Source organism: Macrotis lagotis, chromosome X (assembly GCF_037893015.1).
Source record: "Macrotis lagotis isolate mMagLag1 chromosome X, bilby.v1.9.chrom.fasta, whole genome shotgun sequence".
Taxonomy (NCBI): domain Eukaryota; kingdom Metazoa; phylum Chordata; class Mammalia; order Peramelemorphia; family Peramelidae; genus Macrotis; species Macrotis lagotis.
In genome coordinates, this window is record NC_133666.1 from 175,856,959 (window position 1) to 175,873,824 (window position 16,866).

Consider the following 16,866-nt stretch of genomic DNA (forward strand, 5'->3'; position numbering starts at 1 on the left):
AGAAGAAGAGAAAGTGATTTTGAGCCCCTTCTCCTTTGCCCCTCATGACATTCATTTCCTTCATAAGTTGAGAATCCCATACCAATGGACTTTAAGACCTCAATTACATTTTAAAAAATCTAAATATCCAAGTCCATCAAGTGGCTCAGCTCAAATACTAATGTTTAACAACAGCAGAACTTGGATTGACTGGGCAAAAAATTTTTTTCCCATTTGTGCATTCATATGATATTGTCCCATAATGATGATAATTTGCAAGATTATAAATATATATAAAATATAAGATCTGTATCTGGATTGGACATGTAATTTTAAAGGCATAGAAAACTCTAAGTAAGGAAACTCCTATTTAGATCAGCACCTTCTCTGCAATTTATAGTCTTCAGGAAAGTTGCCTGGGGTGCTTAGAAATTAAATGACTTGCCTGAGATGAACCTTGAACTTGAGGTCAGCTCTCTGTGCCATGCTGCCTCTCTGGATTATTATACTTTTAAAAATTATTTTCTTTGCCGAGCAATGACTACTAGTCAGAATACCTTCCTCAATCCTAAGAATAAATTCTATCATTTCCTCTCCTCCAATTAATTCTGCAGGAATAATAATAATGACAAAAACAAATAATTCCTTATAATTTAATGATCCTGAGGTATAGCAGAATTCAATTCCAACTTAAGGACAAGTTATGAATCTGATGGTTTCTGTGGCTGTGTTTAATACTTAAGCAAAGGCAATTTGTCCCTTTATGACCCAGGAAAGATGAACTCCTACAATGTTAACACTTCTTTAACTATGGTGCAAAGCAGACCAACAGGGTAACTAATCAACCAAAAGACAGATTTCCACTGCTACAGCTGACAGCATGTATGCTATGCTTATCCCAGAATCATTAGAAAGCTGGAAGAGCTTCTCAGGGATTAATTATCATTCATTCCATTACTGTGCCAAGACCATAACAGAAAAATCATGCCTTTTTCTTGACAGATTTCCAGAACAGGACTAACATATTTGATGGTGTGGAAAGCTGTTTTGCTTTTAATGGAGAAGGGAGCATGAAATCATCCTTTAAACATTCAAACGGTTGTTAAAATATCTCTCTCTCAGTCCTGAGGGAGATGAATTATTAACGAATTAGCCAGTAACTACCATCAATTGATCTGGAATCACCTCGGTTAAATGTTCCAGAAAAAAAAAAGAACCCAGGATGTAGAATCATAATAAGACAGATAAAACCATTGTTCATTCATTCACCTGCTTATGTAAAGTAATACAAGTGTGTCAAAAGAATAATGAAAGTTTTGAATCATGTTGGAAAAAAGATTCCTGGCTTTCCAAAGTGAGTTCATTTGGTGAATTCAACCAACCAGCAATCAATCTATGAAACATCTATTAAGCACTTATTGAGCTAGGCATTGTGCTAAATACCACCACATTATATGAATTTTCATCCTCACAGAATTTGGAATTTACTGTAGATCAATGAAGTGAGAAGAAACAGAATACATCAAAATTAGTTCTCCTTAGAGTCATGTATCACTCATCTTTTTTCCTTAAACTCCAACATCTATTATCTCTACAATCTCTTGAATACTCAATTCCTCCCCAACTCATTGGCAATGTCCTACCTTTGAAATTAACCTCTTAATCTTTCTGGTCCCATTGTCTTCCCCTTTTGATCCATTCCTATTACTGCCAGAGTAATCTTCCTTGTGCATAGAGCTTGTTTTATATATATGATAGATCTTATTGACTCATTCTCTCATGACTCCTTTATTGTCTGCTGAATAAAATCAAGACTCCTTTGCAGTCTTGCTTTTGATGCTATTGATGTAGCCCAGCTTAGTTTCTGTCCCTACACAACTCCAGTAATTTTTTTTGCCTCCAAACTTTTGTTCTTGTTGTTCTTAAGCCTGAAATGGAAATCCTTATTTACCCCCATCTATACTGGTCTACTGTAAGCCTTTTATAGCTAAAGTCAAATATCACTTCCAAGAAGCCTCCTCTGTTCCTCTCAATTGGCAATGACTTTTATTCCCTCAAGATACTGTTTCCTGATATATATATATGCTTCATTTTGAATTACATTTAATTGTGTATATGTTAATACTCCCTTACTAGACTATAAGATTAATGAGGGCAGGGTCTGGGTCATAACCCATTGTTGAATTTCCTCCAAGCACCTATCATGTTTTACATTACTTTCCAAAAGGTAGCATAATTTGATGAAAAACTGTTTTTATTTTATTCTCTTCATCTCTCAAATCAAGCCACTGACATTGCTTCATTAATTATAGTTCCTTTCAGGTATACTTCCTTCTCCCCCCCCACTGTCAAATTCTTCATAATTCTGTTTTTCATGACTTTTATTTACAATGCCCTTCTCACTGGTTCTCATTTTTTTGAGCATTTGTCAATGCAAACTTTAGACTTTGCCAGTCTGAAAGGCAAAGAACACAGTGCCTTTCATGCCACAAAATGAATATTTAATGTGAAGGTGAAATCACCTTCACGGGTCTCATCCACCTGGCTATTCTTTCCACTGTTTGGTAACCTTAATATACTCATATATGTTCAACAGCATGGAAAGAAATGGTGAATCTGCTACTTCACTGAACTAAACTGAAACACCAGAAATTTCTGAACAACCATATATATAATGTTCAAGAAGATCTTAATGTAATCCAAGTTCCTTAAGTGCCTATCCTTTGAATCAAAGAAAGATCAAGTTATAGTCAATATAGTTTTAGAGGCATTTTCTTCTGTTCAAATTCATTGAAAACTGGTAATCTATGCATGCCACATATATGATTTTCCTATTAAGGACCTATCTTATTTATCCCAATCTCTGCAATGTGGTTTAGTGGATAAAGAACTGCTCTTGAAGCCAGAAAGGTCTAGGTTCAATTCTCATCTCTGACACATAGTACTGGTTCTGACCCTGATTGCATGAGTTTCTACTCTGCAGCTAAAAGAGAATTATTTCTATCAATAATTATGCACTGGTTCAATCCTCTATCCTAATTTTTAAACATGCTAGATACCAGTTTGCTATTTACAAAAAAATTACCTATCAGAAAACAGTAGCTATGTTACTGATGGAATCAAATAACCTCATCTGCCATGAAGATGGTGAGAAGACAGCTGTGTCAGTCAACACTGTCTATTTCAGAACTCTAGAGCCAACAGATAACAGAATGATGCAATTTTGATCCCTTACCCTCTTTTGATCCCCAAAGCAAGCAACTGTTGGAAACAAATGTGAAAAGAGATATCACATAAGAACAAAACAAAGAAAGCCCACATTTAGCAAAGCTAAAAAACTTTAGTACAAGTCTTATAAAAAGTAAATCCCAATGCACTTTCAAGTTTAAAAAACAACCATGAAAGAGACAAAGTACTAGATTTAGAATAAGAAGGTCTAGTCAAACCCCTCTTTGATGCTTTCTATTTGAGTGAACCTGGACAACTCAATTACTCAGAAGTCATTTTCTTCAATGTACCTGTCATGCCTCCTTGTAGGCTTTTGTGAGGTTCAAATGTAAGGGAAAGTACTTTGCAAACCTATATACATTCAATGCTATATACATTTCAATCAGTTTCCAAGAGGTTACTTTGATTTGGTCAAAGAGTCTCATTTGTAGTATGTGTCCAAGTTAGCATCAACAAGAGCTCCAACCCTAGTGTCTCACTCTTGCCTTACAGATAAGTAACTATTGAAGGGAGAATAAGACCAATGATGAACACGAAAAGATAACGATGACAACAAAACTATTTCTTTTGCTTTCTGTCTATCTCCTACAAAAATAGCTTATATCCTATCTACATGCAAAATGGAATAAATAAAAGCAAGGAATGAAGTTGTCTGTAAAATTAACATTAGAATTCCAAAATAAGGCACTCTAGATAGTTTGAAATTAGTCTAGTCAGGAATGGTTAAAGAGGTCAAGAAGATACTAAGAAGGATCTTCCAAGATGAACTCTCATCAAGTCTCTCTAATGATAATTTAAATGTTGTGACTTGTTCCCTATATCCCACTATCTACTTTAGGGGCTAACTGAGAAAGGTTAATATGTCCATTAACTGCTCATTCTCCTTAGTGGACATAAATGTTAAAAGTTAAATAATTTGTGAACTCTTTCAAACAAACCAATCCTTGAAGAATTAACAAATAAGCTGAAGTCTTACAGTCTGCTAAGCACAAAAAGAAAAAACTCTAAAAGGAAAATCTGACAGGTGTATAACCTCATAACTGTGTGAACTGCAGTAATATTATGTTCAGGAAAATGTCATAAGCAAGAATACAAGAGAATACAAGAGAGAGTTTCTCCCCCTGAAGAATCATTGGGGAGAAATGGATTTTTCAAGATATAAAATTCTGAAAATTAGAATTTCGAGTGGAAATCCAGTCCTTTAAAGCTATATACTAAGAGCCCATTGAATACCAGATTTTACCCTTGGTTGAAGCAGGTTTCTACATCATCTGTAGGGCAGAAGATATTGGTCATCTTTTATAGCCTCTTAGTTAAGCTCAAATTGGGACAAAACAGAAATCCTGACTTGAAAACAGGAGATAACTTCTAACTTCTTAGATATTTTTCCTTCACACATTATTCTTCTGTAACCAATAAGTCTAGCCTCTTCATTGACTTGACTTTCCTTCTGATGACTAATTTTCCAAGTGAATGCTTACTCCAATAACATATCTTTAAGAACCTTTTTTATGGAAGTTTGGGTAGTATGGATGGTGGTGGCACAGGGATGGGGACAGATGGAGAAAGCAGCAATCATCTTCACTCAAACAACCCTATGCATCTTGCTTCTGTCAATCTTCTTTCCTTCTTACTTTGATTTGACAGAAAGCGTTGAGTTTGCAGTTCCCAAAATGAGGGGTAATAGAACATTTAGAATGAGAAAGAAAAAATAAAACAAAACAGAGAAAACATTGAGGCTGCTGCATGGCCAAAAGACTAAATTGTCATTATGTCTAGATAACAGATTTTTAAAGGTTAAGAATAGAGGACGCCAAACATCATTAAAAAAAAACCAGAAAATTCTTCTCATTGAATTCAAAGTACATAAAGAATAAGTTCTCTAAGAGAAATTGCAAATGCAAATAGACATCAAAATCAAAACTAACTTCATTTGAAGAGTATCAGATGAAACAAATTATTGCTGTCATTTTTTATTTCATCAATTTATATTCTAATTTATTTCTAAGACAAAGTCAAAAGATGGATCTTTTTAAAGTTCTATATGCTATTAATGCCTTCAAAATAGTTGACATGAACAGTTTTCACTACCATGCAAAAGAATCTTTAAAAGAAATGCAAATAAAATTAACCTTTTCAATAAAGCCAGGAGAGGGGGAATATGAATAAACACATGCATCATGAGAAACATACTGGACACCAAAAGTGAGTAATAGTAGAGAAATGGAATGGGACACTTACACAGTGGCTATCTGTCAAAGGGTCCTGATGGTTACTAGGTTCTTAAACCATCTAGACAGAATAGCAGGATGGGAAGAATGCAGTCACAAACAATCCACCAGATGACAATACTACATAGTGCAGAGGTCAGCACAGCTAGGATACATCTAGAAAGGGGTGGGGGAGGAAAAGAACAAACGTTCAAACCCAGAAGCAAAAACAAAAACAAAAAAGTAAGCTGAATGTGAATTTTAGCCCCATGGAATGTTGAGGCAGGAGGGGAAGTAAGGCAAAGAATAAAGGAAGTTGAATAGGGTTATGATTTTTTTTATAAATAATTTTTTCATTTTATTTGGAACCAACAAAAAAATGAGTAGACTAATTCCTGGAGGTTAGAAGGAAAAATAACAACTCAGAGGAAGAACACCATATAGGAGAGAGATGAATGGTACAGAAATGAGGTTATGAATACACTAATAATGTTAATCAATGTTACCTGCTCTTCAGCTTAAATTATGTCATGTTTTATTAATTGGGGAGGGGAAGTGGGAAGGAAGGGTGGAGGGAAATTTTGTAACTTGGAAATATGTAACTTAAAAATGAATGAAAATTTAAAATTTTTTTTTAATTTTAAAAAGAATATTAATCAACAAATTCTATTTTATAATTACTTTGATCCTAGTTTTAGTTATAGTTATACAATCGAAATAAAGGGTCTAACTCCCTTCCTCACCATCCCTCCTCCACTGGAAAAAAAAAGCTTAATATAGAATATAGTAGGCAACCCAGTTATTGTTGCTCTATAAAAGGCAGGTTATTTACACTGCTCATTTGCTTTTAATTTACATATCTTCTGTATATAAGAGGATTAAAAAAATAGAGAATGTATTAATAACCAGTATACACATTTTAGACAGTAAGCTATAAAAATATTTTCCTTTTCAAAATATTATTTTCCTTAGTCTATGTGACCCCTTAAGACCAACAAATATAATTTTTTCTTTAATATTTTTTCCTATTGAATAGTTTTTAGTACAAACTAAAGACCTTTTTTTCCAGTCAGAATATTGTAGCCTAGAGGAAGTCTGATATAATGAATATAAAGATTAAGAAAGAACTAACTAAGTTCAAATTCTATCTGATATTTACTAGTTATATGACCCTGAGCAAGTTACTTAATTTCCAAATGCCTCAACAACTCTCTAGGACATTTCTACTCTATCTTTTCTAATTTTATTATATACATTAATCCTCTTAACATACCCTAGTTTTTCCTCAAGGTTTAGTTCACCTTCACAGCATGATGACTTTCTTGGTTCCCCCAGTTGCTAGTGTCCTTTTCCCAAAAATTGTTTTGTTTTCATATTTTTTTTCAGCTCTTGAAGGTGAAAGAATGTTTTGCTCATTTTCAATATCTAACACATTATTTGACAAGAATTCATCATCAGAAGAGGTTGTAATTCGTCCTAGCAGAGGCAATTTCCATATAGCATCAACATAGCCTTGGAGATGAACTCTAGAAATCATTTAGTGACACTCTTCATTTTATAGAAAAAGAAACTGAGGCCCAGAATAACATAGATCAAATCAGTGAATCTTTGTATGTTTTTGTGATGTATTGTCTCTATTAGCAAAAAGTTTGGTCCCTTTCTTGGTGACCCACAATTAATTTAAATGGCTCTAATATAAAAAAAATGCTGATTAAATAAAAATAATATAGACAAAGAGAACTGCCCATAATTATATGTCTAGTTAATGACAGAAGAACTTAACCTGATTCTCAATTCAGGGTACCTCATTGCCTCAGCAGAATGATGCCCATTTTGTTTATTTGAAAAGGACTTTTCTGTTAAGCTAAAAGTTATTATTAAAAAAACTTCCTCTCAATGGGGTTATAACAGAGATGGTCATAACAGAAATAAAAGAGTTAAGCAGGAGGTTATAATGTTGCAAGAAGCAAGGTAGAAAGCAAGATTTGTTTTAGGTTATCTGAGAAGTGGAACACCCACAAAGAATAACCACGGGATTAAGAGTATTTTGTAATTCAGCTTTCTTGTTTCCCTCTGAACAGGTCTACAACTTTATTCATTCAACAAATGGGCACTGTGCCAATTATTATAAGAGATGTTAAAAAAAAAAAAGGCCCAACAAAGAAAAACCATTGCTAAAGCGACTAAGGAATTTACAATCTATTTTGTATAGTTCCATTTATGTCAGTTTCCCAAAACAAAAAGAGAGTCTGGTATCTACAATGGAATTAGGGAAAACCTGATGACACTGGGGCTTTGTGAGTATGGATAAGGAGTAAATAAAAGAGAGGACTGAACCTATTCATTATGAGTCATTTCTCTGGAGCATTTAAATTAGAATTAAGCCCAAAGGCATCTAGATAAAGTAAGGATTAAGTGATCTATATAGAGGTAGATGCTCAGTCTGACAAAAGGGAAAGTAACAAGATATTAGTACTGTGGAATATTTTTCTTCTGGTTTTGTTTGTTTCCTGCTACCCCATGATATATTCCATTTCATTGTTAACCCGGGATACCACACACACAGCATTCAGATAAAAAGAACATGACCACTGTAGCCTGTACATAATCCCCACAAAAGATTATAAGAAAGAAAGGTCTTTGATAATGTTCCAACAATTCACTTTTATTTTCACTCAGTGACTCCTCTTTTACTTCATCACACAACTCTGCTGTCACAAGACTGTCTTCTGTCTCCACCTGCAGCCTTTGGTACAGAAGGAAGGAAGTATTTTAAACCCTATGTGTTTGTGTCTTGTAGACAACAAGTACAATTAAATCCAGGGTCACAGTCAGACAATTCTGATTAACTGGTACCTAAGTGGAACCCTTTATTAAGTGGATCTTCTTGTCAAAATTTTAATTTAAAAAGAAATAAAGAACAACTCCAACAAATTCATTTAAAAAAATAAACATTGGGTAGGTCCTGGGATAATATAGGTTCTGCTTAATTTCATATTTTCCCCACAACTGTACCATAAAAACTGAGGCATGGAACGATGAGACCTTAAAATCACTAAGGATTCAATTATGTATCATATACAATATTTAATACTTCACTGAAATCCTCATTGTATTGTGGAGGTAATTTTGGGTTCTCAAAACCTATGCAATCACAAATTTTGGGGGGGAAAGGGCCTGTTATGCTATAAAAGATTTAAGTACAGACCTAGAGAGGTACTAGATGTCTATTATCTATCTAGCTATGTTTGGAAATTCATCAACAGACTAGTGGTAAGACAATGGCATTTTTGGCTTCAGCAACTCTCAAGAACTGTCTCGTATTTTAGAGAGAGATTTCAATTAATATCAGTGGAGAAAGAAACCATACCAATGAAATATTAGTCCCTAAAGTATTTAATCCCTGGAGTATTAAAGTAATACTTAATAAGGCAATAGTTTTTTTTTGCATTTAAAACAATTTTGAATAAGATTTAAAAGAAGAAAGTTATTTATAGTTAATTAGGAATTAATTAATCAGAAAATTTAACCACTCCAAATACATCATTCCATTAGGTGTTCTAGTTAACAGAGAATTTTCTACATCTGCAGCAACTGGCTGCTTGATGAATAGCAAAGGCTGCCCAGAAGCCTCACTGTGGGATGAAGACTATATGGTATGTATCTGGCCAAATGACATGATAATGAAACATTTCTTGTAGTTACTTGGATAATAGCTATACTTTCTAGTGAATACTAACATGTAACCAATATTAAGAAAAACTTGATTTTCTTGTATCTAAAGCTAGTTTATGGTCTAAAGAAAGAAAATGTAGTGATTTTAAAAATGGGCAAGGAAAGACTATAATGAATAACTTGTATGTTGGTGGTTTTTTTTAAGCATCCCTGCGAGTCTTGCATATCTCTTCACTCTCTGGTAACCACAAAAGATAATTATTTAGCCTAGAAGTAGAAGGATCAGAAATGGCCTACAAGCTTATGATGGTCCTGACTTCAACTTCTACTTATTTTCATGTTTTACTTTCCAGGAAAGAATAAAAATTTGGTACTGGGGTTCTTATATTGCTTTGAGAAAGTAGAACTTAATCATTATTTCTGTTATATCAGAAGAACCAAACAATATAACTTACTTGCTTGCACAGAATGCAAAACAAAAACCAAAATTGTCTCCTTCCCTTAGCAATGGAAGAATCTTCTTTGTGATTCTCTGAGGGGAAATTTCTTGCATTTAGATCTTACTAAGTTTAAACCATTTCATTATTTCCCCATATTTAGGCAAGAATCCTGTCAGCTGACTAAATTCTATCTTTCTCAATAGTTTTTTTGAGGATGCAAACAAATACAAATACACACAAATACAACCCCACCCAATTAAAACCCAATTTGTACAAAGTTAAAAGAGGTGGATACAGGTAGCCAAGATTTCAGAAAACTTAGTAGCATAAAAGGAAACACCCTGGAAATAGAAAACAAATGAGGTATATAATATTCTATATTTATAGATGTTGGCAACCTCTATTTACTATTAAAAAAACAGTTTTTATATACTGATTTGAAATGCATTGATTACTCTGAAACTTTTAAGTGGCATTGGGGAGAAATTCTGAAAAGAGAGACAGACAGATATACTTTGCATATACTAGAAAAAAAAAATAATAAAAGACTTACGTTAGAGGAATTGAAGTAGCTGATTTTGCCCGTCTTCTACTTTTCAGGGCAAGTAGCTTATCACCTTGTGTCATTCCATTTATTTCATCATCATCATCATCATCATCACCACTGTACTGTATAAGTAAAAAAACACTGAGCTAATGATTTAAGTTGCATCTATAACTGCAGCAAAGATCAACTATTACTTTGTCATAAAGTGAATGTCTATTTCAAATTTGCACTTAATTTTTAAAAATATCTTCTTACTTCAGAATAAACCACAAATGGAATTTCAAAAAGTCTGTTGGGTTGCTTTCAAAATATACAACTTGTGATTAAAATTACCCAAGAATGCTATTTTTATACATATAAACACTAAATAGATATGATTTTTTAAAAAAACATACACATGTTATTTCTTTTCTGTGTATGTTATTTGTTTTATGTGCATATACATACACAGAGAATATGAGAAAATGTTTTATTTCTTATCACTATTTATATGTGCAAAGACCATCCCACCAAATCAAAACAAACAACAAAAGAGAAGCTCTTATACCTCAAATTCTCACTTTGAATTAAACCAGGTGCTTATTAATAGATAGAGGGAAAAAATATGGAAAAGACATAATTAAGATCAGCTGAAAAGTCATTTCACATACCTCATTGCTGTTTCAATCTTTGCCTAGGTGTGAAAAGAACTTTAATGTAAGTCACCCAACCTTTTTTGTGACTAACTCTCAAGGTTTTTGGAGGGGGGAGAAAGCATAAAGTGAAAAAAATATGTGAACAATAATCCCTCACAACTTGGCTTTATTTTTGCCTGCAATCTTTCCACACACTAAAAGATTTTAAACAGCAGCAAAACAAATGACCAAAACATCTAAGGCAGGATATTTTCGAGGCGATTACCGATTCAGAATCTTTCGTTACTTCGGATAGGTTTTCGCTTATTGAAATGTCATCAACCCCTGACAGGATTTTTGTGACTGCAGCTGCATGCCTTCCATTTTCCTGGTTCCTTAATTTCTTCCGGTAATAGTCTCCTTCTGTCCAAAGGCTTGCCTGTTTCCTATAGAAGTGAAATAATGTCACGACTTTTCCTAGATATGTACATAGGAAGGACTCTTCTCTGCCACTACTATTTCTTTCCCTTTCAAAAACTAATATATCTACCTTAAATTTCTGCAAGGAAGAAAAGACCATTCAGCAATAGCTGCTAGTCTACCTTCTTAGTTTGTACTACTATTAGATACATATGCCAAGGAATGTAGAAGAGGAAAGATAGATTCTGAAGGAGTCAGGTCTGGGACAGATAGGTAGAGAAGTAGATAGATCAGTGGACTTGCAGTCAGGAAGATCTGAGTTCAAATGTGACCCTGGACACTTATTAGTTGTTTGACATTGGGTCTCAGAATCCCCATCTGTAATGTGGGAATAATAGTACCTACTAATGAGATAATTATAACGTACTTAGCAAAGCACCTGGGTCCACAGAAAGCCATAGGGTTAATATTATTTAATCTTTCAAGGATCTGGGATGCCATAACTATAACCAAAAAGTTCATGATCAACATGGCAACAAGATTCTCCTAAATTTAAGAAGGTTGGTCCTTAAAGCCCAGGCTACAGTTCATCTTTAGAAAATAACTAGAAAAAAATTTTCTGTTTGATAAAAGCTGCCAGCACTTTCATTTTACTGTCACAATGCTTGAGAACCAAGGATCACTTCCATGCCACACAGAGAAACTAGTGGAGTTTTACTTACGACACCAAAAAATGTTGTTGAGGTCCAATCACAGAGCCAGGTCTACAGATTCTGATCCAGGCAATGGTTTCAGGAACTGTCATCTTATAATGTTTTATAATATAGCAGGCTATAAGGGTACCTGTCCGTCCAAGGCCAGCTAAGGAAAAAAAAATATGGTTTTATAAACTTCATTTGATATTTTTTTTAACAATTTAGTTAACCAAAGACTTTTGAAAAGAAGTTAATTTTTCCAAAAAGGACTACAGATTTGCTTTTGTAACCCTTGTTTCAATTGAATCTTTTAGGGAAATCAATACTGTAGTTTTAAGTGCTCAAAGAATATTGGGAGAAAGGCAGTTTTGTTCTAACAGTTTAGAAACTGACAGCTGAGAAATGTCTATTAGCTCTATGTAAAGTGCCTTAGGAATACATGAAGATCTAGAAAAACTATGCACTAGGAAGAAGTTGAGAATGGATGTCTTTCTTGGGAGAATTGTCTAAGTATTGTTTTATTAAGTAATCTTAAGGAGGCAGCCAGGTGGTGCAGTGGATAGAGCGCCAGACTTGGAGTTAGAAGGACCTGAGTTCAAATCTGAACTCAGACACTTAATTGCCTAGCTGTGTGACCTTGGGCAAGTCACTTAACCCCATTGCCTTAAATAAATATTTTTTTAAAAAAATAAAGTAATCTTAATCTTACAAAGAAAGGTTTATAAATGGAAGAAAAATTGCAGACAAATAGGAATGAGAGGTTGAAAATTTCTTTTCCTTGATGGAACTACATTAAGCTATGTTATAACTAAAAGAAACAAATTTAAAAAACACTTAGATAATGAAAAGTAAAAAACTGTATTATTGGTTTGTATTATTGCATTATTGGTTGCATTATTGTCTTAGTGGCAAAATGCACATATGGTATCATCATAGGCAAATCTTGAAAACAATGCTATATATTTGTTATTACTGTAATTACTATTGGGAAAAGAGGTTTATTCATTTCATTAAATAATAGATAGCAATTACAAATTTGAATGTTCAGGTTTGTAAAAATTTGCTTTCAAACAATTGTTCTAGCCTTACAACAATCCTATATGATAGATGCTACTATTATTCTTTTTTACACTTGAGAAAACTGAGGAAGACAGAGGGTCTGTGATTTACCCAGGATTATACAACTAATAAATATATAAGACAAAATGTCTAAGATAAAATCAGGCCTTCCAAATATCAAGTTTGTGTTTTATTCTGAGTCATTCATCTGCTCATCAATTTTGCTTATGAAATGATTTAGTAATCTGTCTCTATATGTAGGATATCAAATGCCTAATGATTTTTTGCTACTTTTAAGGAGAAAGGTTCAAAGTTTCTATTCTTACTTCAAGATCCATACTAAAAATATTGATGGTCTATTAGAGGGTCTAATATTCACTGTCTAGAAAGTTTCACAGAAATAACAGATATCTGGGTAGGTACTCCCTAAGTCACATAAAGGCAGAAAAAGTCCAAATAACCACTTGATTTCTCCTTTCATTTACACTAGTACTTTGTCTTTTCTTTGTCCCTTTGGATTGAGTTCAGGGGGCTGATCAGGTTCAATCACAGCATAAAATTCTGAGCCAGATGTCCATTTTATCTGCACCAAAGTGATCCAATGTTCACCTATGGACTGCCACTCTTAAATCTTGCATATGCAAGCTTGGAAAGACTGAAGCATATTGCTATATATTTGGGAACCATTATATAATGAAAATACTAGGTCTTATTATGAAATGGCTATTTGTAGAACATTCTGATACCCATGATTTTCAGGGCATTATTTTCTAGCATTTCAGCTTAAAGAGAAAGTTAGACAATTTAAATAGTATGCAGATTCATTTTTACAAAATGTAGTGCTTCAAGTTTTTGGGTAACATGGGTTATTATCATGGGAAAAAGTTATTAAAGTACGACACTTTGAACTTAGTTATATTAGATACTCCAAATGCCTAAAAATAGGGATGAGAGAAGAGAATGTCTGAGAGTCAAGCTGGGGAACAGCTCTGAAGACTAAAGGAGTTCTACTCCTTATTCTAATTACTTATTCTAATAACTACTGTTACTAACACTGACATTTCTTAATTTGAAATAGCCCTTGTTGGGGGCATCTAGGTGGCACAGTGAATAGAGCACTGACCCTGGAGTTAGAGGAGGACCTAGGTTCAAATCTGACCTCAGACACATAATAATTACCTAGCTGTGTGACCTTGGGCAAGTCATTTAACCCTATTGCCTTGCAAAAAACAATAAAAAAAGAAATAGACTTTGTTTTCTGAACATTAAAAATAATAACTAGGACTTCTTAGTCACTTGACTAGCAAGATTACACTTTCTTTACATCTTTTAAATTCTTCAAAGTTAAGGAAATAAAAAAAATAATAAAATACTAGGCACTCTGGAACTACAGCTGAATCAACAAGTCAAATAAGAGAGAAACCTGTTAACTTAAAATTTAAGATTTAATATCAGAAACCATTAATCCTCAAAGCACTCACTTTGTAATGATCTCCATGTTCCCACTGGAGAGATCCAAACTGAATCATAGGTTTATACATGAATCCCATTTAATTCCAGTATATAACCCAGTATACCTCTGTCGTCCCCCTGAGCCCAAAACAAGAAGATAGTGACCTGTGCTCAGTTTTCTAGAGCCTTACACTCAAGTAGGTGATGAGGCATGCTTCTCACATCCTAAGAAAGGTGAGAGACTACAAGAGCCATATCCATACATTTTCAGACATGGCTAATGTTCTGAATGACTGTTTATTTGTTATAAGGTAGAACATTTACAGAGATGGAGCAGGGGAACAGAGTGCCTAGCAACAGTGCTGTCAAAAAACAAGAAAAGAAAAAATATTATTAGTGACAAACTTTCTAAATAATGGGGAAGACATGGGTGAGCAAGAAACTCTAGAACTAATGTGCTGAATTTCTATCATCCTTTAAAATTTGCAAAACACTTTCAAAATAGGATCTTCTACAATTTCTTTATGTAGGGAAACGTTTTGTTGATGCTTGTCAATAGGAAAAAAATTAAAAGGAACATTTGCAGACATCAGAGAATGAGCCAGTAAACAGGGCAATGGGCAACAAAAAGACAGGAAGGAATGAATAAAGGATAGAAGTGATAGGTTTGGCTTTTTTCAAAGAGATCTGATTTGTACTGGTAGAGCAAGTTCCTTATGTCATGGAAATTCACAGGTCTGGACAACTCTGTCAAAAGTACAGAATGTTCATCAGCTAACCCAGGGCCGTAAAGTGCATATGAGAAATTAGTCCAAATCTTCATGGTACTTGCAGTCTACAACTTCCTATAGTTAGCACTGAAAGGCATAATTTATCAGCCAAATAAACGCACCTTTGCAATGAACTGCTATAACACCCTCAGCATTTTCACAGATGTTCAGAAATTCTTTTACTATGGTATCACTGGGTATGCTACCATCAGCAAAAAAAAGTTCATGATGGTCAAAACCAGCCTCTGTAAATCTCCTGGCATCATATGCTTTTTTGTTGAGTCTGATAATGGTGGTAACATTGTTCCTTTTAAAATATGGAATATAGGCTTCGGGTGTATGATAGTGGTAACCTGTGGAGAATAAAAAGAAAATATTTTTCTTTGATCACTATGAAGACAGACTAAAATAAAAATTATTTTTGCTCTCTAGAATGAGTTTTTCTATAATAGTAGAGACAAGTAGAAATGTCAAAAAAATTATTTCTCTCTCCCATTCTCTTCCCCTTCTCCCTTTTCTCTCGTGCCTTACACCCCTTTTCTCCCAACTCATTCTCTACTGCCTGAAAATTTAGAGCTGGAAGGGATCTCACAGATAATCAAGTCTAACCTTTTCATTTTACAGATGAGGAAACTGGTCCAAAGAAATTAAGAGACTTGCGCAGGATCATACATTTTTTAGATTTTTTGCAAGGGAAATGGGGTTAAGTGGCTTGCCCAAGGCCACACAGCTAGGTAATTATTAAGTGTCTGAGGCGGGATTTGAACTCAGGTACTTCTGACTCCAGGGCCAGTGCTCTATCCACTGCACCATCTAGCCACCCCCTAAATGACTGATTTTCAAAAGCATAGCTTATGTAACTAAATTCAGGGTTTAGTTCCAATTTCTATTTCCCTTGAACAAAAATATGGATTGGCATCAAAGAAAGCACAATGTGCTCATTCAAATTCTCAGTGAGAGGACTTTTTGGCATACCACTTTCAAGTCGACTTCTTGGGTGAGGGCCACAGAAGGCAATAAATCGGCCTGGTATTATCCAGTTTAAATCTCCATTTTCTGCTTTCTGTGAATAGAGAAATATATTTTCAACACTTTTCCTTTCCTCTACATTTCTATAAACTTAACTGTAACATTTACAAAAGCCATTAAGTGACTGCAAAATAACTTAAATAATAAAAATAGTTCTATCTCATCAACTTAGAATTCTTTCCAACCAGATGGCAACACCATGGGACTCTTGCCAATATCCTACTATAAAAATTTACCAAAGAGAGTTCACCTAATGAACCTCCACTTCCTACTGATACTGAGAGGATATAAAAACGCTGATTGCTGGTTACTATCGAATTTTCCCCATGTGCTTATTAGTATATCTTTTTTTCATCATATATTTCTCTGAGGGCATCTTTATTATTTTGTTTAGATTATATTACAACCTGCTTATAGTCACCATGTATCTCATCATAGTCCTCTGACTTATACCCATTTTTATGTTTTCATTCTGGAATTCTCCAAGAATCACAATTATACAATAAAATAAATAGAATTTTCATATTAAAAAAGTTAGCTGTTTCTGGTAGAAATCTGAGATTATTTAAAGAGTTTCCTAAAAGCAAGTCAATTTTCTTTGTCTTTATTCTAGAATCGATTCATTGTCTATTTCAACTGTTTATTGAGATATACATATTTATATGTACACGCAAAATTGGATAAATTCTTAATAGTTTATCAATTTAATAGTGTATTACAACCTAAACAATAGGCATGCTTCAAACAC

General features: G+C 33.9%; 1 protein-coding gene across 8 annotated transcripts in view; it reads right to left on the reverse strand.

Annotated features, from left to right (window-relative positions):
- The window catches only part of CDC14B (cell division cycle 14B), a 145,830-nt gene that overhangs the window by 11,364 nt on the left and 117,600 nt on the right, over window positions 1-16,866 (reverse strand). For 4 of the 8 annotated variants that reach the window (XM_074201436.1, XM_074201432.1, XM_074201439.1 and 1 more), the window contains 5 exons: window positions 16,065-16,152; window positions 15,212-15,442; window positions 11,836-11,974; window positions 10,980-11,139; window positions 10,086-10,201 (listed from right to left, as the gene is read on the reverse strand). In XM_074201436.1, the coding sequence (XP_074057537.1) occupies window positions 10,086-10,201; window positions 10,980-11,139; window positions 11,836-11,974; window positions 15,212-15,442; window positions 16,065-16,152 (734 nt within the window). The other 4 variants (XM_074201438.1, XM_074201433.1, XM_074201431.1 and 1 more) reach the window with 2 other exon arrangements.